The 27275-nt window shown below is 45.1% G+C and overlaps 1 protein-coding gene across 3 annotated transcripts in view; it reads right to left on the reverse strand.

Moving 5' to 3' along the window:
- Positions 1 to 27275, reverse strand: part of PRPSAP2 (phosphoribosyl pyrophosphate synthetase associated protein 2) — a 47589-nt gene that overhangs the window by 646 nt on the left and 19668 nt on the right. For 2 of the 3 annotated variants that reach the window (XM_043583286.1, XM_043583284.1), the window contains 5 exons: positions 24450 to 24505; positions 16247 to 16395; positions 10002 to 10072; positions 4327 to 4473; positions 182 to 860 (listed from right to left, as the gene is read on the reverse strand). In XM_043583286.1, the coding sequence (XP_043439221.1) occupies positions 702 to 860; positions 4327 to 4473; positions 10002 to 10072; positions 16247 to 16395; positions 24450 to 24505 (582 nt within the window). In that variant the 3' untranslated portion in view covers positions 182 to 701. Of the gene's footprint in view, positions 1 to 181; positions 861 to 4326; positions 4474 to 10001; positions 10073 to 16246; positions 16396 to 24449; positions 24506 to 27275 lie in introns of those variants that run through there. The other variant, XM_043583287.1, reaches the window with a different exon arrangement.

Here is a 27275-nt window from a genome sequence, read left to right on the forward strand (position 1 = left end):
CAAACAGAACAGGAAATATTACATCCCCGAGAGGCCACTGTCTCACCCCGACAAGATGCAGAAGACAAAACGGAGCGGGCGGACGAACATTTCAACATCCACGGCACGTATATTCAGCTTTCTTTTTATTTTAATTATAAAACAATGGCCAATACACAAAGTTTAAAAAAAAAAACACACACACACACAACGTAAGTTTTTATTCCCTCTTTTTTTGCAGAAAATAAATAACGGTCACGTAATAATCACTCACATATGCTTGTCTATAAAAGCATTTCTAAAAATGTCACTTACTGGATTTAATGGTATTATCTTTTTGGCTTTTCAACTGCAAGTAACACACAGATCATTTTATTTCATTAACTTGTTTAAGCACTTGGGCTCTAGCAACTTTGGAAAAAGGCTGTCTGTGAGCTTAAAAAAATCGTATTCCAAGCTATTTTTGAAATAGTTCAACTACAAACAACCAGATCGTTAATTTATTTAGGAGGAGAATATAGTTTTTCTCTTATAAAAATCGCCCCAAAAACTCACGAACACCTAACCCGACATAAAAAGTTGGTCTATCTTCATAGGAATTAACAAAGAGAAAGGAAGAAAGCATAATCGGTCCCCGTGAAGTGCATCAAACCAGGTGTGAGCCCTCACAGTACGCTCCGCCTCCAGTTTGGCCCTTGGGAGTTTCAAGAAAGGAAAGCTGTTCAGTCATCTAAACCTATGTTTCTGAAAAGGTAGGACATGGACTCCCCATTGTGAATCCGACGGATGGCTTCCGAAAGGATCATGCTGATATCCACCGTTTTAATTTTGGGGCACTGGAGCTTCTGGATTTCATGTGGAATCGTATTGGTAACCACCACCTGCAAATCGAGAGGAGAAAAACCAAGAGCATCATAAAAGCAGGTAGCTTCCCGGCTGGATGTGAAAATGTGATAAATTCTCACATCTCTGTAGTCTGACTTGACAGGACAGTGGGTCTACCGTACCTTTGATGGTGTTTTCAGTCAACGTGAACACTACTTGTGGTTCTTAGGTCAAGATCTGATGACCTTATGTCCACTAAGATGGCAACAGGCAAAAAGAGAATAAGAACTACTGGCAAGGTGGGAATGCAAACTGGTGCAGCCGCTCTGGAAAACAGTATGGTGGTTCCTCAAAAAACTAAAAGCAGAACTACCCTATGACCCAGCAATTGCACTACTAGGCATTTCTCCACGGGATACAGATGTGCTGTTTTGAAGGGACACATGCACCCCCGTGTTTCTAGCAGCACTATCGACAACAGGCAAAGTATGGAAAGAGCCCACATGTCCATCGGTGGATGAATGGATAAAGAAGATGTGGTCTATGTTTACAATGGAGTATCACTCGGCAATCAAAAAGAATGAAATCTTGCCATTTGCAACTACGTGGGTGGAACTGGAGGGTATTATGCTAAGTGAAATTAGAGAAAGACAAAAATCATATGACTTCACTCATATGAGGACTTTAAGACACAGAACAGATGAACATAAGGGAAGGGAAACAAAAATAATATAAAAACATGGAGGGGGACAAAACAGAAGAGACTCATAAATATGGAGAACAAACTGAGGGTTATGGGAGGGTTGTGGGAGGGGGGATGGGCTAAATGGGTAAGGGGCACTAAGGAATCTACTCCCGAAATCATTGTTGCACTATATGCTAATTTGGATGTAAATTTTAAAAAATAAAAAACAAAGAACTACTGGTAAGGATGTGGGGAAACTGGAACCCTCACGTACCGCTGGTGGGAATGTAAAATGGTTTGGCTACTTTGGAAAGAGTCTGGAAGTTCCTCAAAAGGTTAAACACAGAGTTGCCATACGACCCAAGAGAAATGAAAACCAATCTTCGTTCAGAAACTTGTACACAAGGAGCCCCTGGGTGGCTCGGTTGGTTAAGCGTCCAACCTCGGCTCAGGTCATGGTCCTGCAGTTCACAGGTTCAAGCCGCATCGGGCTCTCTGCTGACAGCACAGAGCCCACTTTGGATCCTCTGTCCCCTTCTCTCTGTGCCCCTCCCCAACTTGTGCTCTCTCTCAAAAATAAATAAACATTTTAAAAAAGAACAAAAAAACTTGTACACAAATGTTTGCAACAGTATTTTTTTAAGTAGGCTCCATGCCCAACGTGGGGCTGGAACTCACAACCCGTAAGATCAAGAGTCCTATGCTCTACTGACTGAGCCAGCCGGGCACCCCTATAGCAGTATTATTTACAACAGTCAAAAAGTGGAAGCAACCCAAATTTCCTTAAAGTTATGAATGAAAAAACAAAATGTGGTATATCCATTCAATGAAATATTCAACAACAAATAAAAAGGAAGTACTGATACTCTACTACGGCAAGGATGAACTTTCACAACAGTATCTTCATTGAAAGAAGCCAGACGCAAAAGGTCACACATCACACAATTCATGTATGTGAAATGTCCCAATTAAGTAAACCTATAGAGTCAGAAAGCAGATTACTAGATGCCTATGGCTGAGTGGAAACGAGGGGGGGTGCTGCTAATGAGAACAGGGTTTTTTTTTGGGGGGGGGGAGCGAATGAGAATGATGGCTATAAAATTCTGTGGATATACTAAAACCACTGAATTTTATACTCTAAATGGGTGAACTGTACGGTATGTGAATTATATCTCAATAAAGTTGTTTCTTAAAGTTAAGATTTGATAAAGATCAAAAAAAGATAAACAGGCACTTTCCAACAGCTACAAATGGAAAAAATACTAAAATACTCAGCTTTCTTAAAAAAACAAACAACAACAACAACAAAAAAAACAGGGGATTTGGGGCACCTGGGGCTCAGTGCTGACAGTGTGGGGCCTGCTTGAGATTCTCTCTTTCCCTCTCTCTCTCAAAATAAATAAACTTTAAATTTAAAAAAAAAGGGGGGGATGGGAATAATTTTTCGATCATATTTATAATATACATTCCTTGCTTGCAAAACAAGCTTCATGACAACTTATAATAAAGACGCCTATACACAATGAGATTGTTGAAACAGATACAACCACCAGGAATTATTCAGAACCAGCACCAGGGACAGGAAAACCTAGCCTCATGCAATTATTGTGACTCATCATTTTGTATTTCATATTCCTAGCAACTGAGGCAAAAATGGAAACATGAAGAGGAATGTAAGCATCACAGCTTGTACAAGACAGAACAGGTCCCGCCCCACAAAAAAAATCTACCAACTGGTATCAAACACAGAACTTTCTACACCATTCACGTGAAATCACAGCTTCCACTACTTTTACGCCTCCTCTGAAGTCCAGTGGGCTCTGGGAGGCGTGGCTCTCCAGCAGCTCCCCCACAGGCCTCTGGCTTGCTCTGCCCGCAAATAGCACCCGTGAGAACCACACGGACAGAGCAGTGAGAGCCGCTGTGGGCCTGAAGTCTTCCTAGCCTACTTAACATGTGAATTCCATATTGATTCTCTAACCCTGAATGCCTGTAGCATCATTCTTGGTCCCTTAGTATGTCTGTCCAGCTGAGTAGGAGGCTGGATCTGACCTGAGCCATGTGAGCCTGGCCTGTCTGTGTGAAGGCACCTTGGACCCATAAACACAGGGCCAAGCTCAAGGAAATCTGCTGCTGAAGAGTCAAAAAGCGGAATTCGGAAAAGTAAATCCAATGTAAGATTTAACCAATCTTACAATTCTGGCCAATGTACGATTCAATACCCAGGAACATACACGGCAAAACACTTCCATTTCTTAGGACACAATGAAAATGTGACGTATGCCGTCAAAGCACACAAGCCAGTGGACCCAGGGGGGTGGACGGAGCGAGGTGAGTAAACCCGAATGGCCTGGCTTCAGCCTCAAGGGAGCCGCGTGCAACTGGGAAATGTGCCCCGTTTGCCTGTCTCCCCCAGTCTCCCCCCCACAGGCGTCTGCACCAGCGACAGAGCAGGGCTCTGCAGTCAGGCAAGTTAAGGTCTGATCACAAATGCTTAGCCTACTGGCTGTGTGACCTTAAAAAGTCACTCACCCTTTCTGATGCTCTCTGAAAGTGGTGTCAACGGGGACCCTGCGGGGCTGTGATGGAGCTCGAGAGAGGGAGGTGGGCACAGCACTGTGCACCACACGCACCATTTGTGAGAATTAGGAAGACTCTGAACTATTACCAGGGGCAAAAGGCAGAGAGAGGCTTACAGCCCACGAAATGCAAACATAACCCACATTTTCAGTCCATTCGTAACCACAAAAGAACTCCTCCTTCACCCGCTGTCTATAACCCGGACCGAGGGGCCACAGGAGTGCCAGGGCAGCAGTGCCCACAACGGCGGCTGTTACCTCGTCAATGGCGGACTCTTCGATCAGCCGCGGAGCATCCGAGGATAACAAGCCGTGAGTCGCCATCACAAAGATCTTGTATGCGCCTCTTTCCTTCAGGGTCTCTGCTGCTGCGAGGAAGCTGTCAACATCATCGATGATGTCATCCTGTCCAATCACAGAGCGAGTGGAAAGCACATGAACACGTGCGCAAAGCCAGGAAAAAGAAAGGGTCCAATTCTACTCTAGCAAATCTGCTGCTGTGTGTAACGCCCCGACAGCAAGGTCACACTGCGAGTCTAAGTGGCTGTGACGCCACCACATTCCCTGCTGGCTTTTTGCAGCAAGGCTCCTCTGCCAGGTGCCTGTCATCTACAGGTGGCATCTTGGCCACACCCAAGGCTCCCCTGGGGCCTCCCTCTCTGTGTCATCCCTTACTGTGCCTAGGACTGTGCCCTCACCCTGTAGGGGCTCCAGAAATGTTCACTGAAGGGTTTCTGGTTTTTGAAATGCATAATAAAGCTGTCAGGAAAGGCTTCTGACTCTAGGTAGACCTCTCCTCTTTTCCTGTTAGTTTTCTTCAGTTTCCAAATTTTCTCTGCTGGGCATATGGCAAATATGCTTTTTACATACGTTTTTATAATGGGAAAAACACTAATAGTTATTATTTTAACAAAATATGCAATCCAATGGTTTCCCTTCTATCGACCACATATTCCCAGTATGACAGGATAGAAAATATTGGCCTCCGCCCCGGGTTCCTGGCACAGAGCTCCTAAAACTCTTGTAAATTCCTATGTGATAAGGATACTAGGAACATGTCTTATTCTAGTATTTGTCTTTGACTCCATCCCTGACACAGGGCTCTTAAAACCCTTGTAAATTCGTACGTGGTAAGAATACCAGGAGCATCTTTTATTCTAAAGAGGGAAGTCTAGGTGGGCTCCCAAATGGGGGCTGGTCACCAGAAAGACCACGCCATGAGGAGAAGCTTGGAATTGCCAGCTCCCCCACCCATCCTGCAGAGAGAGAAGAGGGGCTGGAAACAGAGCTAATGATCCATCATGCCTCTGCGATGAACCCTCCATAAAAATCCCCACAGTACAAGGTGTGGAGAGCTTCTAGACTGGTGAAAACATCCACGTACTGGGACGGTGACGTGCCCCCAACTTCACGGGGATGGGAGATTTTGTGCTCTGGACCCTCCCAGACCTCGCCCTATGCAGATCTCTTCATCTGTATCCTTTACAACATCCTTTAATAAACTGGTAAATGTGTTTCCCGGAGTTCCGTGAGCTGCTCTAGCAAATGAATCCAACCTGGGAACGGGGTCATGGGAACCTCCAATTTGTAGTCATGTTGTACAGAAGCTGTGGGTAACCTGGGGCAACTGAAGGAGGGTGGGAGCAGTCTTGGGGAACTGACCCTCAACCCCTGGGGCTCAGACCCTAGCTCTGAGTAGACAGTGTCAGAACCGAGTTAAATTGAAGGGCACCCAGCTGGTGGTGTAGACAAAAACCTCCACACATCTGTGTGAGCAATAAAGGACACACACGGGAGAGAGACACAGGAGGTGGAAAACGGAGTCTTTCCTCATCACACCCAGGCTACCAACGTTATTTGAACCCCATTACGGTATTAAGCATTGTCTAGACTTGAATAAATATTCACGTATGTATGTATATGTGTGTATGTATACATATATAACGTCCTTGCCATATATACTTTTCAAATGTACACTGATATTACTATGATCAAAGAAAAAAATACTACTTTATATTTTTTTAATGTTTATTTTTGAGAGAAAGAGACAGCATGAGTTGGGGAGAGGCAAAGAGAGAGGGAGACACAGAATCCAAAGCAGGCTTCAGGCTCTGAACTGTCTGCATGGAGCCAATGCGGGGCTCGAACCCACGAACCGTGAGATCGTGACCTGAGCTGAAGTCTGATGCTCAACCAACTGAGCCACCTAGGCACCCCAATACATATTACTTTAATTGTTTTTAATGTTTATTTTTGAGAGAGAGAGAGAGAGAGAGAGAGAGAGAGAGTGTGTGTGTGAGTGGGGGAGGGGCAGAGAGAGAGAGAGAAAGACACAGAATCTGAAGAGACTCCAGGCTCTGAGCTGTCAGCACAGAGCCCGACGAGGGGTTCGAACTCGCCAACCGTGGGATCATGACCTGAGCTGAAGTCGGACGCTTAACCAACTGAGCCACCCAGGCGCCCCCAATACATATTACTTTATTTTTATTTTTTTTAATTTTTAAAAATTTTTTTTAATTTTTTTCAACGTTTATTTATTTTTGGGACAGAGAGAGACAGGGCATGAACGGGGGAGGGGCAGAGAGAGAGGGAGACACAGAATCGGAAACAGGCTCCAGGCTCCGAGCCATCAGCCCAGAGCCTGACGCAGGGCTCGAACTCCCGGATCGCGAGATCGTGACCTGGCTGAAGTCGGACACTTAACTGACTGCGCCACCCAGGCGCCCCAATACATATTACTTTAAAAGTGCTACTGGTAAGGGCGCCTGGATGGCTCAGTCGGTTAAGTGTCCAACTTGGCTTTGGCTTAGGTCATGGTCTCTTGGCTTCATGAGTTCAAGCCCCGCATCGGGCTCTGCCCTGACAGTGTGGAGCCTGCTTGGGATTCTCTCTCTCTCCCTCTCTTTCTCTGTCCCTCCCCGACTTGCTCTGTCTCTGTGTCTCTCAAAATAAATTTTTTTTTTCTTAAAAGTGCTGCTGGTAAAATTGTACAGCCTCTCTGAAATAGAGCTTGACAGGTTCTTATAAAATTGTATTTGCAATTACCATGCAACCCACCAATTGCACTTTTGGTCATTTATCCCACAAAAAGGAAAACTCTGTTCACACAAAAACCCATACACAAAAGCACAGAGCAATTTAATATCTAATAGCAGAGAACTAGGAACAATCCAAATGTCCTTTAATCAGTGAGTGGTTCAACTGGGGTACCAACCTACATGGAATACTGCTCAGCACTAAAAGCAAATATTAATATACATAACAACTTGCTGGATCTCCAGGGAGACGTGCTAAGTGAAAAAAAAAATCAATCTTAAAGGGCTACCTACTATATAGTCCACTTATATGACTTTCTTGAAATAACCGTTATAGAGACAGAGGACACGGGCGCCTGAGTGGCTCAGTCGGTGAAGCATTCGACTTCAGCTCAGGTCATGATCTCGTGGTTCATGAGTTCAAGCCCTGAATCTGGCTCTGTGCTGACAACTCAGAACCTGGAGCCTGCTTCGCATTCTGTGTCTCCCTCTCTCTCTGCCCCTCCCCCATTCACGCTCTGTCTCTCCCTCTCTCTCCAAAATAAACACTGAAAAAAAAATTTTAAGTAAAAAAGAGGGCAGACTAGACACGGCCACAAGTTAGTGATCAGGTGGGCAGGAAGGGGGTGTGGCCATAAAGGAGTGGCACAACGGAGCTTCGTGGTGATGGAACAGTTCCATATCTGGATTGCAGTGGTGGTTACACAAAGCTCCACGTCCACATGCACGTATGCAACACCGGCAATATCAGAAGCAGCTCTATGAGTGGTGGTGATCTGAATTTCCAGATTGTGGTACAGTTAAGCAAGGAGGAGGAAGCTGGATAAAGAGGACACAAGATGTGTCTGTATAATCTGGGGGGAGCTACTTCCTGTGAATCAATAATTACTTAAAAAAAAAAAAGTTGTGGGGTACCTGGGTGGCTCAGTCGGTTCAGCGTCCAACTTCAGTTCAGGTCACGATCTCGAGATTGGCGGGTTCGAGCCCTGTGTCAGGCTGTGCTGACAGCTCAGAGCCTGAAGCCTGCTTCAGATTCTGTGTCTCCCTCTCTCTCTCTACCCCTCCCCCACTCATGAGCGCACGTTCTCTCTCTCTGTCTCTGTCTCTCTCTCTCTCAAAAATAAACATTAATAAAAGTGTTTTTTTCTTAAATGTAGCTGCAGCAGAAAGGGGGCAAAGGCTTTACTGAATTCACAGCATCTTGTTGCTATAGATTTTGCTGATTAAGGAATAAATTAACGGGCACAGCTATTATTACCCTATAGGGTGACATCGGAGATTTTCTGATTCAGAAAAAGTACAAACAAAACTATAAGCACCAGGGAGCCCTGGTTAACTGGCGTGGCCACTTTGGGAATAATTTGGCACCGGCCAGTGAAGTTGGGAATGTGTGTGCCTTAGACCTCCAGCCCCACTCCCAGGCACCGAGGAAGTCTAACGTGTCTGCACCGGAAAAGAGACGTAACACTGTTCAAAACAGTATTATTTGGAAACAGAAAAACTTTATGTTCAGGGGAGCCTGGGTGGCTCGGTCAGTTAAGCGTCTGACTTCGGCTCAGGTCATGGTCTCATGGTTTGTGAGTTCGAGTGCACAGCCTGCTTCAGATCTTCTGTTTCCCTCTCTCTGCCCCTTCCCTGCTCTTGCTCACTCGCTCTCTCTCAAGAATAAACAATCAAGGGCCGCTGGGTAGCTAAGTCAGTTAAGCATCCAATTTCAGCTCAGGTCATCATCTCACAGTTCATGAGTTTGAGCCCCACGTTGGGCTCTGTGCTGACAGCTCAGAGCCTCGAGCCTGCTTCAGATTCTGCGTCTCCCTCCCTCTCTCTGCCCCCTCCCCAGCTTACGCACATGCGCGCTCTCACTCTCTCTCAAAAATAAATAAACATTAAAAAAATAATACATAAGGGCGCCTGGGTGGCTCAGTTGGTTAAGCGTCTGACTTCAGCTCAGGTCATCTCTCACAGCTTGCGAGTTCGAGCCCCGTGTCGGGCTCTGTGCTGACAGCTCAGAGCCTGGAGCCTGCTTCAGATTCTGCGTCTCCCTCTTTCTCTGCCCCTCCCCTGTGCTCTCTCTCTCAAAAATAAATAAAAAATCTTTAAATAATAATAACAAACAAATAAACATTAAAAAAAAAAGAAAGAAAAACTGTATGTTCAATGCCTGGAGAACAGATCAGTAAGGTGAGTGTTGGCTGTACCATGGAACGGGCACACAGCAATGAAGAAATGTGAACGTGCAACCACATGTTAACTACACAGAGGAATCTCAAAACAGCATTGAACAAAAAGTCACAGAGTACACAAAGACTTCATTATATAAACATGAAAAACCTGCAAACGAAAACAACCTAGTGTTTCGGACACACGCACTCATGGCAGACTGCGACGGCAAGTAAGGGTACGAATGACGACTTTCAGGCTGCTGACAACCTCTGGGGGGAACAGAGGAGGGGGAGACCAGGGCAAAGCCCAGCGGTGGCTTCAGGGGAACAGGACAATGTTCTGATTCCAAGCTGAGTAATGGGGGACCCACGTGTTCATTTTATTCCTCTTGTAACTATACAGGCATTAAAGACACTCCTTTCGTGCGCTAGTTTTATGAAGTGCAAGAGGATGTGTGTTTTAAACAGTTGTAATCAATTTCAGACGCTTTCAGCACAAAACAATTTCCCATGTTATGAACATCAGCTGCACAATATTTTAGTTGACTAAGGAGTTGTAATTTCTTAGTAAACTAATAACAATTTTCAATTTTTGGACCAAAGTAAACATTTAGCCCAGGTACCAACTTAAATGAGACTTACCTGGCCATACCGCTATCCCCACATAATTAGCAAATAATTCAGCAGAGTAACAATGGCAAAACACAACAATGAATAGTAAAAGAGGTCTACATACCACAATGATGGCGATCCTTCCTCCCACATCGCCAACAACTGTGATCGGGGGCTTTTCTTTAGGAATTAGCACTGGTCAGAAGAAAACACACACACAAAAGTTTCTATATTAAAACGTACGATACAGCCTCTAAGAAGTTAATGTCTCATGATAAAAAAGACTCAAGAAACTAGCAACAGATGGAAACTTCCTGAACCTGATAAAGGGCAACTGTGAAAAATTCACAGCTGACATCATGCTTAATGAAAGATTGAAAACTCTCCCCTAACATCCGGAACAAGACAAGGATGCCCATCCTCTCCACTGCTATTCGACACTGTACAGGAGGTGCTAGCCAGGGCAATTAGGCAAGAAAAAAAAATAATAAAAGGCATCCAGATTGGAAAGTAAGAAGTAATACTATTTCTATCAGCAAGTGACTTGATCCTATATTAAGAAATACCAAAGAATCCACAAGGAACTACAAAATCTAATACACCAATGCAGCAAATGTTGTAAGGTAACACACAAAAATCAGTTGTTTCTACATGCCAGCAATGAACAATCTAAAGAAGAAATTAAGAAAACAACTCCATTCATAAAAGCATCTAAAAGAATAAAATACCTAGGAATAAATTTAACCAAACAGGTGAAACACTTGTACACTAAAAACTATTAAAACACTGCTCAGGAGAGTCTGGGTGGCTCAGTTGGTTAAGCATCTGACACTGGCTCAGAGCCTGACAGCTGAAGGCCTGGAGCCTGCTTCAGATTCTGTGTCTCCCTTTCTCTCTGCCCCTCCCCCAGCTCACACTCTGTCTCTCTCTCAAAAATTTAAAAAAAAAAAAAAAAGAAAAATTAAAACACTGCTCAAAGAAATTAAACATACATAAATGGAAAAACAGCCCATGTTCATGGATGTAAGTATTAATACTGTTAAGATGGCAATGCTCCCAGTGACCTAGAGATTCAATACAATCCTTATCAGAATCCCAACTGCTTTTCTGACAGAAATGAACTGACCATAAATTCCTGAAATATGGAAATACAAGGGACCCCAAATATCCAGAACAACCTCAAAAAAGAAAGAATCAAGGTGGAGGACTCACACTTCCCTATTTCAGAACTTATTACAAAGCTGTATTAATCATGTGGTACTAGCATAAGGATGGGGATATAGATCAAGGAAAAGAACTGAGTCAAGAAATAAACTGAAACATTTATAGCCAATCCATTTTCCCCCCAGCTTTACTGAGATGTCTCTGACAAAGAACTAGTTGTTAAGTTCAAGGTGTACGACATAACGATTTGATACACATCCATACGGCAAAATGATTACCACAGTAAGATTAATTAACACATCCATCACTTCACATGATTACAATTGTGTGTGTGTGTGTGTGTGTGTGTGTGTGTTAGTGAGAAACATTAAGAACTACTCTTTCAGTAACTTTTAAGTTTTCATGTATATAATCAGTATTATTAATTTACAGTTATCATGTTGTACATTAGATCCCCAGAATTTGGTGAACTTATAACTGCAAGTGTGTACCCTTTGACCAACATCTCCCCATTTCCTCCACCACCCCAGGCTCTGGCAACTAACATCCTATTGTCTGTTTCTATGAGTTGAGCTTTTTCTTTAGATGCCACATATAAGTGGGGCACCTGGGTGGCTCGGTCAATTAAGCATCCGACTCTTTCAGCTTAGGTCACGATCACACAGTCACGCTAGTCTAGTGTCTAGAGTATATAAAAAGGCAATAAAAAGGCAAACAAACCAATTTTAACAATAAGCAAAACATCTGAATAGACACTTCTCCAAAGAAGATATGCAAGTGGACAAGCACATGCAACATCATTAGCCATTAGAGAAATGCAGGTCAAAACTACAACAAAGTACCACTTCAACCTGCTAGGGAGACTATCATAAAAAAAATCAGGAGAGGCGCCTGGGTGGCTCCAGTCGGTTAAGCATCTGACTCTTGATTTCGGCTCAGGTCATGATCTCACAGTTCCTGAGAGGGAGCCCCACATCGGTGGGGCTGACAGCGCAGAGCCTGCTGGGGATTCTCTCTCTTCCTCTGCCCCTCTCCTGCTCGCTCTCTCTCAAAAAAAATAAATAAACATCTTTAAAAATCAGGAAATAAGTGTTGGGAAGGATATGGAGAAATCAGAACCTTTATATATGGCTGGGAGGAAGGTAAAATGGCACAGCTGTTGTGGAAAACAGTTCGAGGGCTCCTGAGAAAGTTAAACATAAAGTTACAACGAGACCCAGCAATTCTAACCCTGGAGAAATGAAATTCTAGGTCTGTGGGAAGCGGGCACACGAATGAACGTCACAGCCTTAAAGCCAAAGGCAGATGCAACTCCAGTGCTCACCAGTGGGTGAATGACAAGCAAGCTGTGCCATATCCACACACAACAGAAAAGCATCAGCCACGGAAAGGAATCAAGTCCCAGCACGTGCAACGACTTGGATGAATGTCAAAAGACGTTACGCTCGGTGAAAGAAACTAGACACAGGTCACAGACTGTATGATTCCGTTTCTATGAAATGTCCAGAACGGGCAAATTCATAGCAACAGAAAGGGGGCATGGGGGTGATAATTTAATGCGTTAGGGGTGTTTTTCCGGGGGGATGAGGTGTTCGAAACCAGGGAGAAATGGTGGTTGCACCACGCTGCAGACGTACGAAACGCCAGTGAACTGTGTACCTTCGAAAATGGCTGATTCTAGGTTATGTGACTTTCACTCCATTTTTGCAGAAAGGTCAGCGTCACTGAAGGAAAAAGTAGGAGTGCTCCAGATCAGGGCTGCTCCACCTCGGCACCACTGACGTTTTGGGTTAGATAATTCTTTGTTGTGGGGCTGTCCTGTGTGTCACAGGACCTTTACAGTGTCCTTGGCTTCTTCTCACTAGATGCCAGGAGCAGCCCCCTCACTTGTAACCTCCAAAAATGTCTGCAGACACCTCCAAATGTCCTCAATGGGACAAAATCCAATGGCACCCCCTGGTTGGGAATCACTGCTGTGGATTAAAAGGGTGGCTAAGGGCGTATGACAATTCAACGCAATGTGTGATCCTAGGTGGCAGGGTGGGCGGGGGGCAGCGGGGTATGACAGAAATGCAAAACCCAACAGAGCAAGACAAATCCCAAAACTGAAGTGATTTTTTTTTTTTTTTAAACATTTTCCACACTTCTCCCAGGCACCTGACGCCAGTACCAGGGAAAGAGCACAGTGGTGTAGCCTTTAGGGAATCAACCCAACAAAGAGCCATACGAACAGTCTCAGCTTGGGCCTCCTTAATCTCACTTCTAGAAACTTACAATGAAATAAACCCAAGTGCAGAAGTTTTTACCCACATAGGCGCACTGCAACATTCTACTGGCAAGGAGCAGGCGAGAACAAGTACCAGCCAGACCCTGCTCACGCTTAGGTTTAAGCCACATCTTTAAGATGGGATATTCAACAGCCATTAAAAATGCTGTTTACGCAAGTTTTTAATCACGTGGGCGAAGGTACGTTACGGAGGGAGGCGCGCGTTCTGTGCCCAGGATGCACCGCATCTCCTTAACACAAGTAAGGAAAACCTGAGAAGAGACCCATGAAAAGAGAAATGGGTCTCTGGATGTAGCATTGATGATTATTTTCTTCCTTTACAACGGAATGTTTGGAATATTTATATAACGTGTACACACTCTGGAAAAGAACTGTTTTCTGTTTTAGTTGGCGTTTTTCACGTTTAAGAAACCAGAATGTACAAACTAACATTTTATTATTTTTTTAAATTTTTTTTGTAGGTTCCACACCCGGTACGGAGCCTAAAGCGGGGCTTGAACTCACGACCTTGAGATCAAAACCTGAGCTGAGATCAAGAGTTGGATGCTTAACCAACTGAGCCACCCAGGGGCCCCACAAACTAATTTTTTTTTTTTTAACGTTTATTTATTTTTGAGACAGAAAGAGACAGCATGAACGGGGGAGGGGCAGAGAGAGAGGGAGACACAGAATCGGAAACAGGCTCCAGGCTCTGAGCCATCAGCCCAGAGCCCGACACGGGGCTCGAACTCACGGACTGCAAGATCGTGACCTGAGCTGAAGTCGGACGCTTAACCGACTGAGCCACCCAGGCGCCCCATAAACTAATTTTTTAAATCTAACACTAAATATCAAAATCTTGTGATACAATCAAAATCTCAAAATAGATGCGTCAGATGCCACAGGAACAATGCTTTCTTTTGCTGTCATGTATCTATTTGCTATTAACTTTAACAAGTATTACACAGAGAAGGTCAGGCCATCAAGTGTGCAAAAGCAAAGTGCAACACATAGGAGCTGCGAAATTCAACTTCTCAATTATAATCCCCCCCAAATCTTCCAGCGTTCACCACCTGAGTTAAAACATAAGCACAGAAATGTTATAATTAAAATCGTGAATGAAATGAGCTGAAACAGAGAGAGCAAATAAACAGATGGAGGAAACGTCAGAGAGTCCCATTCCCTGGTTTTCATTTTTTTTTTTAATTAAAAAAGAAATTTTTTTAATGTTTATTTATTTTTGAGAGAGAGAGAGAGAGAGAGAGAGAGACAGAGCATGTGCGGGAATGGGGCAGAGAGAGAGGGAGACACAGAATCCAAAGCAGGTTCCAGGCTCTGAGCCGTCAGCACAGACCCCAACATGGGACTCGAACACAAGGACCACGAGATCGTGACCTGAGACAGAGTCGGACGCTTAACCGACTGAGCCACCCAGGCGCCCCCATTCCCTGGTTTGCAGACGGGAAACCAGCAGCTCCATTTCTGCAGTCCAGAAACCACTAGCGAAGGCCACATTTAAAGCTAAGACCCAGAAGTTAAAAGGAGCTGATTTGTCTAAAGACTGCGGGATGTGTTCCGGAATGGAGCCCACGTGACTGCCAAACTGAACAGGAGCGTGCTTTCCCCCACACTCAGGGGAAGGGCTTATCCCTTGAGCCGAAGGCACTGGGGCTCCTGACATCCACTACTGCCTAAAAGCAGAGCCCCCCCAAAAGAATGCCCATTCAAAAGAATGCCCGTGTCAGAAATCCACTCCAAGAACAACCAGGAAGGACTGACCTACCATGGAGACTAGAGGTCAGCACCACACCTCAAGAGACACTGTCACAAAGCTATCCTACTGCCATCCGTGCTGAGGAGCCGCTCATCTCTCCTAAAAGTCACCTGTTTTCTAGCTTCCGCTTCCCCTGTTAAAATGGTATAGAGGCCCCCAATCCTAAACCCTGTCTTTTCTCGCACTAATCTATCTTTTGTGAGTTTGGTTTTTTTTTAATGTTTACTTATTTATTTGAGAGAGACAGTGTGTGTGAGCAAGTGTGGGGGAGGGCAGAGAGAGAGAGGGAGACAGAGGATCCTAAGAAGGCTCCACACTGTCAGCACAGAGCTGGACACGGGGCTCGAACTCACAAACCGTGAGATCATGACCTGAGCCGAAACCGAGAGCCAGACACTTAACCAAATGAGCCACCCAGGTGCCTTCTTTTGTGAGTTTTATTGCAGGCCCCAAAGCCTGAACCTAAAGAGGGCAGAGGATAAGTTTTTCCTCCCCATCAGACTCAAACAAAGGCAGTATTTTTTTAATCAAGAAGATGTTAATAAAGCACGAAGGATGTTTCTTAGAAACAAAAGCAAATTCACACATAACCATACCACCCTGTCACGAGTATTTTCATCTTCCATATTCCCTCCCGGGCCTCACACAAACACAGGTATACCCTCTCGTGTTCTGCCCAGTCCCATATGTTCCAGATTTTTCTCTTGTGTCCAGACAGTCTCAATTATGTCAACAGGCTGCATAATTAGCTGTGCTGATACAGCATAATTCAAGCCCTCCCCTCTGCTAAGCCGTTTAGACTTTTCCAATATTCTGCATTCAAAATAACACTATAGTGAGTAACTTGCACACACAAAGTTTTTTTGCTTATGTTAAACCCTTCTCTAGGATATATTACTGAATGAATGAAGTTCCCTGAAGTGCCAGAACGGAGTCTTTTCCTAGTTCTTGCTGTGATCACACCGACTGCTTCTAGAAGGCTCTACAGTCCACGGGGCTCTCCGAAATGCACTTGTGACAACCAGGCCAGGCCAGGCAAAGTATAAGTCATTTTTGCCAACTTGAAGCAAAAACAGAGAAGAGGCAGTTCACAGCTGAAAAACGACAAGTTCAGTCAGCCTTAAAACCAAAGCGGGAAGTGACAAAGAGGGGCCAGCGCACTTACTGGGGATCTCCAGGCTGGGGTGGATGGCAGCCACACTCCTGACCATGGGCGGGGAATGCCGTCCGTCCACCAAGTCGGACTCGGCGTCCTGCGCTTCCCCGTGAATCACCGCAATGCCCAGTCGCAGGCGCTCCGCAAAAGACTGTGCCCTGAGGGAGAGCAGTAGACACAGTTCAGAAATCACGCAGCCCCCCTTCTCCAGCGTTCGCGGGAGAAACAGAAGACAACATAAATCAGATGCGGTTTCCGAAAGAATTCGTGAAAAGAGAAAGAAGGTGACCTGCAAGTGTGAGGATGCAGGACAAAGTGTGGAGTCCCCACGTGACGAGCGTGTCCCTCTGGCCGGGGCAGCGATGGGCAGCAGCGGCCAGCCTGCTCTGTGCTCGGCCCACTGGGGAGCCTACAGCAGTGACTCCGCGAAGCCTCGGCCTCCCGGCTTTTAATTGCTAATCCAGCCGGCCACGCACTTCATAGTGAGAACCAACCACAGGAGACAAGGTGCGTTACAACCTCAGAAAAGCAGTAAGCGTCGATCTTTAAACTTTTTTTTTTTTTTAACGTTTATTTATTTTTGAGACAGAGAGAGACAGAGCATGAACGGGGGAGGGTCAGAGAGAGAGGGAGACACAGAATCTGAAACAGGTTCCAGGCTCCGAGCTGTCAGCACAGAGCCCGACGCGGGGCTCGAACTCACGGACCGCGAGATCGTGACCTGAGCCGAAGTCGGCCGCTTAACCGACTGAGCCACCCAGGCGCCCCATTGTCGATTTTTAAATTGTACTGAGATAGAACGAAGACACCATAAATTATACACGTTTACACTGTACAATCTCATAGGCTCTGATGTGCGTACACATCCGTGCAACCATCAGCACAACGAAGACCAGGAAAATCTCTCTCACTGCCAGACACGTCCTGGTGCCCCTTTGTAATTTCTCCTTCCGGCACCAGGCAAACCAATAGTTTGTTCTCTGTCAGCATAGTTTTGCCTTTTCTAGAATTCTGTAAGTAGAATCAGAGTATCTTTTTTTTTTTTTTTTGGTCTTTCTTCGTTCACTAAGGATAACATGTTGGAGATCCATCCATTTTACATGGGACACCAAAGTCACCCCTTTACACTGCCACAATCTGTTGTTTGGGTCTATCACAGTTTGTCCATTCACTTGAACTTCTGCATTGTTTCCAGTTCTGAACCATTACAAAACTGCTTTGAATATTCATGTACAAATCTCTGCAGGGACTTATGTTTTCTTTTCTCCAGGGTAAATAGCTAGGCGTAGAATGGCTGGATCATAGGACAGGCATGTATTTAGCTCTCTAAAGAAACAACCGTGAGGCACCTGGGGGGCTCAGTCGGTTAAGCGTCCAACTTCAGCTCAGATCATGATCTCACGGTTCATGGGTTCAAGCCCCGTGTCGGCTCTGTGCTGACAGCTCAGAGCCTGGAGCCTGCTTCGGATTCTGTCTCCCTCTCTCTCTCTCTGCCCCTCCCCACGTTGTGCTGTCTCTGTCTCTGTCTCTCTCTCTCTCCCCCTTAAAAAATAAAAAACATTAAAAAATTACAAACACAACAACAACGAACTCTTTTCCGAAGTGGTTATACCATTTTACATTCCCACGAACTGCGCACGAGGGTTCCAGGGCCTCCAAGTCCTGCCACTCAGTGGGGTCAGTCACTTCAACTACTACCCATGCTAACGGCGTGTACAGGTGCCTCACCGTGGCCTCAGTTTGGACTGGCCTCATAACAAGTGGTGCTGAACATTTTCACGTGCTTACCTGCCAATTGAATATATACTTTGGGGTAAAGGGTCTGTTTATCTTTTGCCAATTTTTTAGTTGGGTTGTTAGTTCCCTAAGTTTTGGGGATTCTTTACACGTTCTAAATACAAATTCTTTATCAGATACAGGCTTTCCCAATATTTCCTCCCACTCTGTCTGTGTCTTCTGTCATTCTCTTCATAAAGTCTTTGGAAGAGTAGTTTTAATTTTGATGACACGATGTGACAACTTCCTTCTTATAAAACGGACTTCTAGTGTCGTATTTAAAAAATGTTTGTCCAACCAAAGTCACAAAGATTTTTCTCCCATGTTTTCCTCTGGGAGCTTTATCGTTTTAGGTTCTACATTTAGGTACGGGATTCATTTTTAGTTGATATTTGTATATGATGTAAAACATGGCTCAGAATTGATGATTTTGCACATGAATTTCCAGTCATTCCCACACCATTTGCTCAAAGGACTATCCTTTCTCCATTCAGAATTGCCTCTGCCCCTCTGCTGGAAATCAGTATTCGAGATACGCGTAGGTCTATTTCTGGACTCTGTTCTGTTCCACTGAGCTATTTTTCTATCTTTTCCCAATCACACACAATCACGATTGCTTTAGCTTTATGGTCAGTCCTGGACTTCAGTGTTACATCTCCAACTTTGGTATTCTTTCTCAAAGTCCAAGTAGCACTTACATATCTACCGAGTGGAGGGGCAAGTCCACCTGAATCATATTTGGCCAACACCCAAATCCCATAATCACTGGTGTGGAAAACACCCTGAGAAGTGATTAGCGGTGCCATTACTTTCCAGTGAACATACACAGTTCAATCACCATGGATCGCCTTCCTCAGCCCCTTGGGTGTGTTTCTTCATCTCAGAGAGAGAGAGAGAGAGAGAGAGAGAGAGAGAGACAGACAGACAGAGAGAGACAGAGAGAGAGAGGGAGGGAGGGAAGGAGGGAGGGAGGGAGAGAGGGAGGGGGGAGGGAAGACGCTGGCCTCCTAGCTAGAGAAGATCAAGTGAGGTAACACAGACGTCTTAGTTGCAGCCGCTGTAACTGGATACCACAGACCGGGGGTGCTTAAACAACAGAAATGTGTTTCTCACGGTTCTGGAGGCCACAGGTCCAAGATGAGGGCCTGCTTCCCGGTTTGCACTCGGCCTCTGTCTCTCACTGTGCCCTCGCGTGGCAGAGAGCAGACGGCCCCTGCAGCACTGGTCTCTTCTCCTAAGGGCACTGAGCCCATACATGACGGCTCCTCCTTCGTGACCTAATTACCTCCCAAAGGCCTCCCCTCCTAAAACCATCACAGTGGGGGTGAGGATTTCAAGACGAATGTTGGGGGGACACAAACATTCAGTCTACAATAGCAGCTAAAACATCTGCCGCTAAACCTAAGTTCCCTGACGGCACCTTCTCAGGCCTCATCCGACCCTGCACAATAGCTTCTCAATAAACATCTGAATGGGTAAATGACAAACTCAGTGTGGTACAGCCCACCCTTGAACAATATGGGTCTGAACTGCGTGGGTCCACTCACAGCCAATTTTTTTTTTATATAAATACAGTGCAATACTGTAAATGTATTCTCTTCCTCATGATTTTCTTAGTAACATTTTCTTTTCTCTAGCTTACTTTATTGTAAGAATACAGTATACTACACGTAACATACAAAATTTGTATTAATTGACTGGTTACGCTATCAGTGAGGTTCTAGTCAACGGCGGTCTGTCAGTAGTTGAGTCCTGGGGGAGTCCAAGTTATGCATGGATTCTGAAGCACAGGGGGGTCGGCACCGCTAAAACCTGTGTTGCTCAAGAGTCAACTGTACCAGGGGCGCCTGGGTGGCGCAGTCGGTTAAGCGTCCGACTTCAGCCAGGTCACGATCTCGGGGTCCGGGAGTTCGAGCCCCGCGTCGGGCTCTGGGCTGATGGCTCGGAGCCTGGAGCCTGTTTCCGATTCTGTGTCTCCCTTTCTCTCTGCCCCTCCCCCGTTCATGCTCTGTCTCTCTCTGTCTCAAAAATAAATAAACGTTAAAAAAAAAAATTTTTTTTTAAATAAAAAAAAGAGTCAACTGTACCAACAAATGCCAAATAAACGAACCAAAGGCTATTACAATGATAAAATCCCACCAACACATGAAGTCAGATGTAAACTGAGTATTATAAAAGTTACCAAAAGCCTATCCATAAGGGCGAGTCAAATGAAAATTCATCATATTCTTTTGGTATTTAGTGGGAAAAAACCGATCGACACACACTGCCGCTACTCCGGTCTCCACCGAGATGGAAGGCCCCCACCACGGAGCAGAACTGAAAACCCGGATGTTACACATGAAACAAACCTAAGAAGACTCTGAAGAGGACAGGAGACACAGACTGGCCGGGGACCTCGGGACTGCGGGGATAACAAGGTGCTGAGTCCTCTGGTCTTTCTGTCTCGTTATCCCATATCCCAGACTCGCAGCTGGAGAGGCGGGCGGCCCAAAATGCCAAGAGGCACATACCAAAGAAGCGCAGACAAAAGCCTGCTTTCTCCAGCCACAGGACCACGTCAGAAAACTTTAACCCTACCCCCGGCCACCCCAGGAAAAACCAGCTATGCCACTCGCCCACACGAGTTTAGGTCAAGCAGGGGGCCTGCACTGCCTCCCTTGCCAGGCGATAACGATGAGCCCCAAACCCGCCAACAGGGTAGTTGAAGAGACGGCCAAGCAGGGGGCTGGCACTTTTCATCCCCACCGGACGGTCATCACCCCCCGCGCCCCGCCGGGTGTCAGTGCAGAGGGACACCTGGACTTCCACCCCGACTCGGCAGTAAAGAGGTGCCCTTCCCCCTCCCCTGTGAGGTGGCATCAGATGGGGCCCCGTCAGTCAGTGGTAACAGGGCCACTCCCCACCTGGGTCAGCAGAGGATTCCCAGGGAGCGGTGCTCGCACTCTGACCCACTCGTGAGTGTTTTCATCCGACTCTTCCTACAGAGCCACGGCAACCACAACAGTGTGGTGCTGACATACAGTCAACAGAACAGATCTGAGAGTCCAGAAATACACACAAACATCTATGGCCGAGTGATTTTTGACAAGAATGCCAAAGCCATTCAAGGGGGAAAGAACAGTCTTTTTGACAAATGGTGCTAGACAACCAATCACGTGGAAAAGAAAGAAGCTGGACCCCTACCTACGGCTCCCTCCAGACACAAAAATTAATTCAAAATCGATCGACAAGCCAAACCTAAGAGCTAAAACTACACTATTGGGAGAAATCATAGGGGTAAAACTTAATGCCCTGGGTTTAGCGATGGCTGCTTAGATATGATGCTAGAAGCAAAAGCAGTAACAGTAATGCTAAACCGGACTCCATAAAATTAAAAACTTCTGTGCGTCAAAGGACCATATCAAGACGGAAAAAGACAACCTGCAAAATGGGGTAAAATATTTACAAACCACGTACCTGATAAGGATCTAGTCTCCAGAATGTATAAAGGACTCCTACAATTCAACCACAAAAAGAAAAACCACCCAGTTAAAAAATGTGCAAAAAAGGGCACCTGGCTGGCTGTCGGTTGAACATCTGACTCTTGATTCTGACTCAGGTAGCGATCCCAGGGTCGTGGGATGGAGCCCCACGTCAGGCTCCGCAGTGAGCATGAAGCCTGCTTAGGATTCATTCTCTCTCTCTCTTCCTCCCTCCCTCCCTCCCTCTGCCCCTCCCCTAGCTCATACTCATTCTCTCTTAAAAAAAAAAAAAAAAGTACAAATGACTTGAGTAGACATTTCTCCAAAGAAGCACATGAAAAGACGCTCAACATCATTCATCACCAGGGAAATACAAATCAAAACAACAACGAGACACCACTTCACACCCACTAGGATGGCTGGAACAGTAACGAAACAGCAAATAAGCGTTGGTCGGGACGTGGAGAGATTGGAATCCTCGTACGTTCCTGGTGAGAATGTGACATGGTGTGGCGGCCCCTCAAAAATGTAAACACAGGGGGCACCTGGGGGGCTCAGCGGGTTGCACATCCAACTTCGGCTCAGGTCATGATCTCACGGTTCGTGAGTCCAAGCCCCGGTTGGGCTCTGCCCTGGTGGTGTCTCCCTCTCTCCACCCCACCCCTGCTCACACTCTCTCTCTCAAAAATAAAGAAACATTTAAAAAAATGTATGGGGCGCCTGGGTGGCGCAGTCGGTTAAGCGTCCGACTTCAGCCAGGTCACGATCTCGCGGTCCGGGAGTTCGAGCCCCGCGTCGGGCTCTGGGCTGATGGCTCAGAGCCTGGAGCCTGTTTCCGATTCTGTGTCTCCCTCTCTCTCTGCCCCTCCCCCGTTCATGCTCTGTCTCTCTCTGTCCCAAAAATAAATAAACGTTGAAAAAAAAAATTAAAAAAAAAAAAATGTAAACCTAGAATTACCATACGCCCAGCGCTTTCAATCCTAGGTATCCATCCAGGAGAAAGGAAACCACGCGTCCACACGGCAATGGGTACACAAATGTTTGCAGCAGTGCTACTCACAACAGCCACTAGGTGGCAACAACCCAAACATCCCTCAATACGTGGATGGCTAAACAGGCTGGAAGAGTAGTCGGCCATAAAACGGAATGAGATCTTGACACAGGCCACAACGTGAAGGAACCCCGAAAACATTGTGTCAAGTGAAAGAAACCAGATGCAAAAGGCCACACAGTGTACGATTCCATTTATATAAAATGTCCAGAAGAGGCATATCCAGAGACAGAAAGCAGATCAGCGGTTGCCAGGGGCTGGGGAGAGAAGGGAATGGAGAGTGATTTCTTAACGGGTCCGGAGTGATGAGAAAGTTCTGAAACAAGAGAGTGGTGGTCGTTGCACAACACTGTGAGGGCGCTAACTGCCAATGAACTGTAGACTTTAAAACGATCAGTTCCATGTTCTACGATTTTCACCTTCACAACAACTGAAACCATGTGTATCAGAGAAAAACAAATTACTAAATTAAATCTGATCCAGCACCATGCTTGGAAAAATGGGATCTTATGTTCCAAAACGAGTCACAGTTGACTCCAACTTAATCAAATGGACAAGACTCTGCTGATAAAGACTCTTAACGGAAGCGCTGTGTGGACACAGCACTGGCTGCACTGGACACAACTCCATGTTTTTAGCAATAATGCCAACCTTGTTAATAGACCCAATGTCATTCCTCGTTTACCACGGAAAACTACTTATCGTAATACCTTCGAAACCAGCGGCTTATCGTCCGCGAGCTCTCCTCATCCTTTAGTAGCAACGGTCTGCAGGCCCAGGCCAGAGGTAGGTGCCTGTGGCCTCCTTACACACCACAGGGCTTAACAGGGATCCAGTGACCAAAGGCAGGATAATTGCGGGACACAATTTTAAAAGAGCTTTTTTAGGAAAAAGCCTTTCTTCCAACACTTGCTTTTATTCTCTCCCTTTCCCGCTTTGTTGGAAACGCTGGCGTAGGAAATCCTCTCAACCCCAAGCCTCTTTAAGTCCTGTATTACCGATTCATCAGTTACTCCAGGTTACACAGAACCCTCAGCACTGCCCTATTTGTAGGCCTCAGTAAAATGTCACCTTTTAACATGTACCAGTAAGTGGCCTCTTGGCTGGATATAATTCTGTTAATAAATTACTGAGTTCTTCTAATAAAAGGCAGTGAACAGTCACAAAGTATATTCACTGGTATTTTAAAGGGCAGATCTGAAGACCGACGAGTGGCTGCCGATCAAGAACTAGGTCAGGCATCCCTACACCTGGAAGTTTCTGACTACTGGTCACATATTGGGATTGAAAAAAAAGACGAAAATACATCATCATTTTTCAAATGGAGTCAGGGGGCGCCTGGGTGGCACAGTCGGTTAAGCGTCCGACTTCAGCCAGGTCACGATCTCGCGGTCCGTGGGTTCGAGCCCCGCGTCGGGCTCTGGGCTGATGGCTCAGAGCCTGGAGCCTGGTTCCGATTCTGTGCCTCCCTCTCTCTCTGCTCCTCCCCCGTTCATGCTCTGTCTCTCTCTGTCCCAAAAATAAATAAACGTTGAAAAAAAAAATTTTTAAATGGAGTCAGCAGACAATCTTCTAAACTAAAAACCCACAGGGGTGCCTGGGGGACTCAGTCAGTTAGGCATCCAACTCTTGACTTCAGCTCAGGACATGATCTCACAGTTTGTGAGTTCGAGCCCTACATCAGGCTCTGCACGGACAGTGCAAAGCCTGCTTGGAACTCTCTCTCCCTCTCTCTCTTGTCCCTCCCTGCTTGTGCGCGTGCACTCACTCACTCTCTCTCAAAATAAATAAGCTTAAAAAAAAAAATTAAAAGCCCACAGAATTAAGGGAACCGCTGAGACAGAATCCAGAATGTCCAGGATCCAACTGGGGATGTGATTCTCCACATGGACCCAAGGAGTAGTCATGAGCTCCCACCTACCTTTTGGCCGAGGCTGGAGATTTGGCCACGATCACTGCATTCCTGTAGTCCGGGATCTGTGACAGATTAAGAGGTCAGGGATTACTCCAGAGGCTGTTCACGCCAGCACCTGACAGTCAATAAAAAGGAACATTCCTAGACTCAAAACTGTCATCTGGTCACATGAAAAGTCTTCCAAAAAGAGAAAAAGTTCAAAGTAAATTTCCCCTTTGGAAAATGAAGAAACTCCTACAACCTAGGAAAAAATATGATGGAGGTATGAGCCTCACAGACTTAAGACAAAAAGTAATGCTAATCGGTGATTAGCTGATATCCAGGGGCCAATGAATACTGATAATGGGGTATAAAGACGTTTTTATAAAGTCAACAGGAATTCCTCTCATGAATCCCCATTACGTGCAATTTCACAGTGCAAGGATGATATGCACCCAACCTGAATCCAAGGCAACTGTCACATTCCAAATTAGTACACTCCATACGAATGACTCCCATATCTGAGTCATGGCATTTTGAAGAAACCAATCTGTTAAAGGATAGTCAGGATGGTGGGGTTTTTTAAAGATAGGAAGAACTCTTAAGAAAATAACTAAAATATCAGTCTACTCTGCAGCCTTTTACTGTTGGAACATTTGAAGTGATTGTAATTGAAGATATACCCATTATCGACTTCTGAGAGTTTATAAGACAAAACTCTTTTTAAGCTGTGCAGTGATTTATTTCTGACTTCATCCTGGCCATAGTTTCAAATTACGTTCTTGACATTCAGACACTTCATTAAATGGTATTATTTCATTCAATATACCCTCTTCACTTTTTTTCTCACAACTACGGTATATCAATGAATTTCTATATAAGCATTAATAACATCTAACACCTTGTACAATGCCTAGTACACGGGAAGCACTAAGTAATACTTAGTAAATAAACAGAACACTGATTTATTTGAAGAACGCTCTAATGCAAAAATACCCAGCATAACCACACGGATCGGTATCTTTATAGGGCAGCCTAATTCGTCCAACACTACCAAGGAGTAAGGGAGCAAAAAACACACATGGGCATTTTCCTTATTTTCACTGGAAGTCTTCCTAAACTGTTTTATGGACTTCCTTGTCTCTCACCAAATATCATCAAACAGCGCAAACCCAGCCAAGAGGAGAAGTGACAATGAAGGAAAACAGTTAATAAAGCAAATAAAAGAAGACTTTAAAAGAAAGGACTCTTTAATAAAAACAGGTCTATTTCAGGGATACGTGGCTGGCTCAGTTGGTAGAGCATGAGACTCTTGATCTCAGGGTTGTGAGTTGTTGGGAGTAAAGTTTGCTTAAAAAAAAAAAAGAAAGAAAGAAAGAAACGAAAACAGGTCTATTTTCTCCCCAGGAGCTACAACAGGAAACCGTACACTTTAAGAACTGGCTGTTAAGAAAAAGAACCAGGGGCGCCTGGGTGGCTCAGTCAGTTAAGTGTCTGACTTCAGCTTAGTTCATGATCTCGCAGTTCATGAGTTCAAGCCCGGTGTTGGGCTCTGGGCTGATGGCTCACAGCCTGGAGCCTGCTTCAGATTCTGTGTCTCCCACTCTCTCTCTCTCTGCCCCTCCCCGCCTGTGCTCTGTCTCTCTCTGTCTCTAAAAAATGAATAAACATTTTTAAAAAATTAAAAAGAAAGAAAAAGAACCAAAAAGAAACCCAGGCAGCGGAAATAAGAAACTCACTAACGGGCTTTTACGGTGGCAGAACGGACACAGATAAGCAAGCCTGGGTCTTCCAGCCAAGGGATTTTCCCACAACGCTACATATAACAACGCAAAACTTGAAAAAGACCAAATAACAAAAAGTGAAACAACAGAAACTAGATCCAAAATTTTCAACATCTAACAGGTCCCAAAGGAAAGAATGAGAAAACAGAAGAGATGAGATACTCAAATAATGGGGGGGGGGGGGGGAGGGGGGGGGGGAATGCCCAGAGAATGAAAGAGACCCAGGGAGTATCTAGTGACATGAAAGGAAAGAAGATCTACCCCAGACACATCATGCGGAAGTTTCAAAACCACAGCAGAAAAATGAGACACTGTGGGGGCAATTCCTGCCTGCCCCCAAAAACACACTAGATGTACCCTCCCACTAAAACTCAAGAAAGGGAAAAATTCAAATCATACAGCATTGTTTTGGTCATTAAACTTGCAAAACTAAGTGCACGGGGAAATAGACACTATCATATGTACTGTTAGTGAACGTATAATTAATACAGCCCCTTCGGAGAACTGCAAGTTTCATGAGATCATATTAAAATATTAAATTTTCAGAAAATTGAGATTTTTGCAATATCTACTCAAGCATTAAAAATGTAGATTACTTTTCTATCAAGCAATTCTACTTCCCAACATTTTTCAAAAAAATATGTAAGTAATCAGAAAGGTAAGTACAAGAATTTCCAATGCAGCATTATTTAATGATAAATTTTTAAGTAAAATATTTCATCTAAAAGAGTGAAAAATTGGGGCACCTGGGTGGCTCAGTTGGTTTAGTGTCCGACTTCAGCTCAGGTCACGATCTCGTGGTTTGTGGGCTCAAGCCCTGTGTCAGGCTCTGTGCTGACAGGACGGAGCCTGCTTTGGATTCTCTATCTCCATCTCTCTGACCCTCCCCCACTTATGCACGCACTCTCTCTCTCTCTCTCTCTCAAAAATAAACATTAAAAACAAGAAGATAAAACACTCACAGCCCTTTAAAAAAAAAAGGGTGAAAAATTAAAACAACCTAATATCCAATCAAGAGGAGGATGGTTGAAAAAACTGTGGCTCATTTAAACTTGTGCTTTAAACATTT

The sequence above is a fragment of the Prionailurus bengalensis genome, chromosome E1 (assembly GCF_016509475.1).
Source record: "Prionailurus bengalensis isolate Pbe53 chromosome E1, Fcat_Pben_1.1_paternal_pri, whole genome shotgun sequence".
Classification (NCBI taxonomy): domain Eukaryota; kingdom Metazoa; phylum Chordata; class Mammalia; order Carnivora; family Felidae; genus Prionailurus; species Prionailurus bengalensis.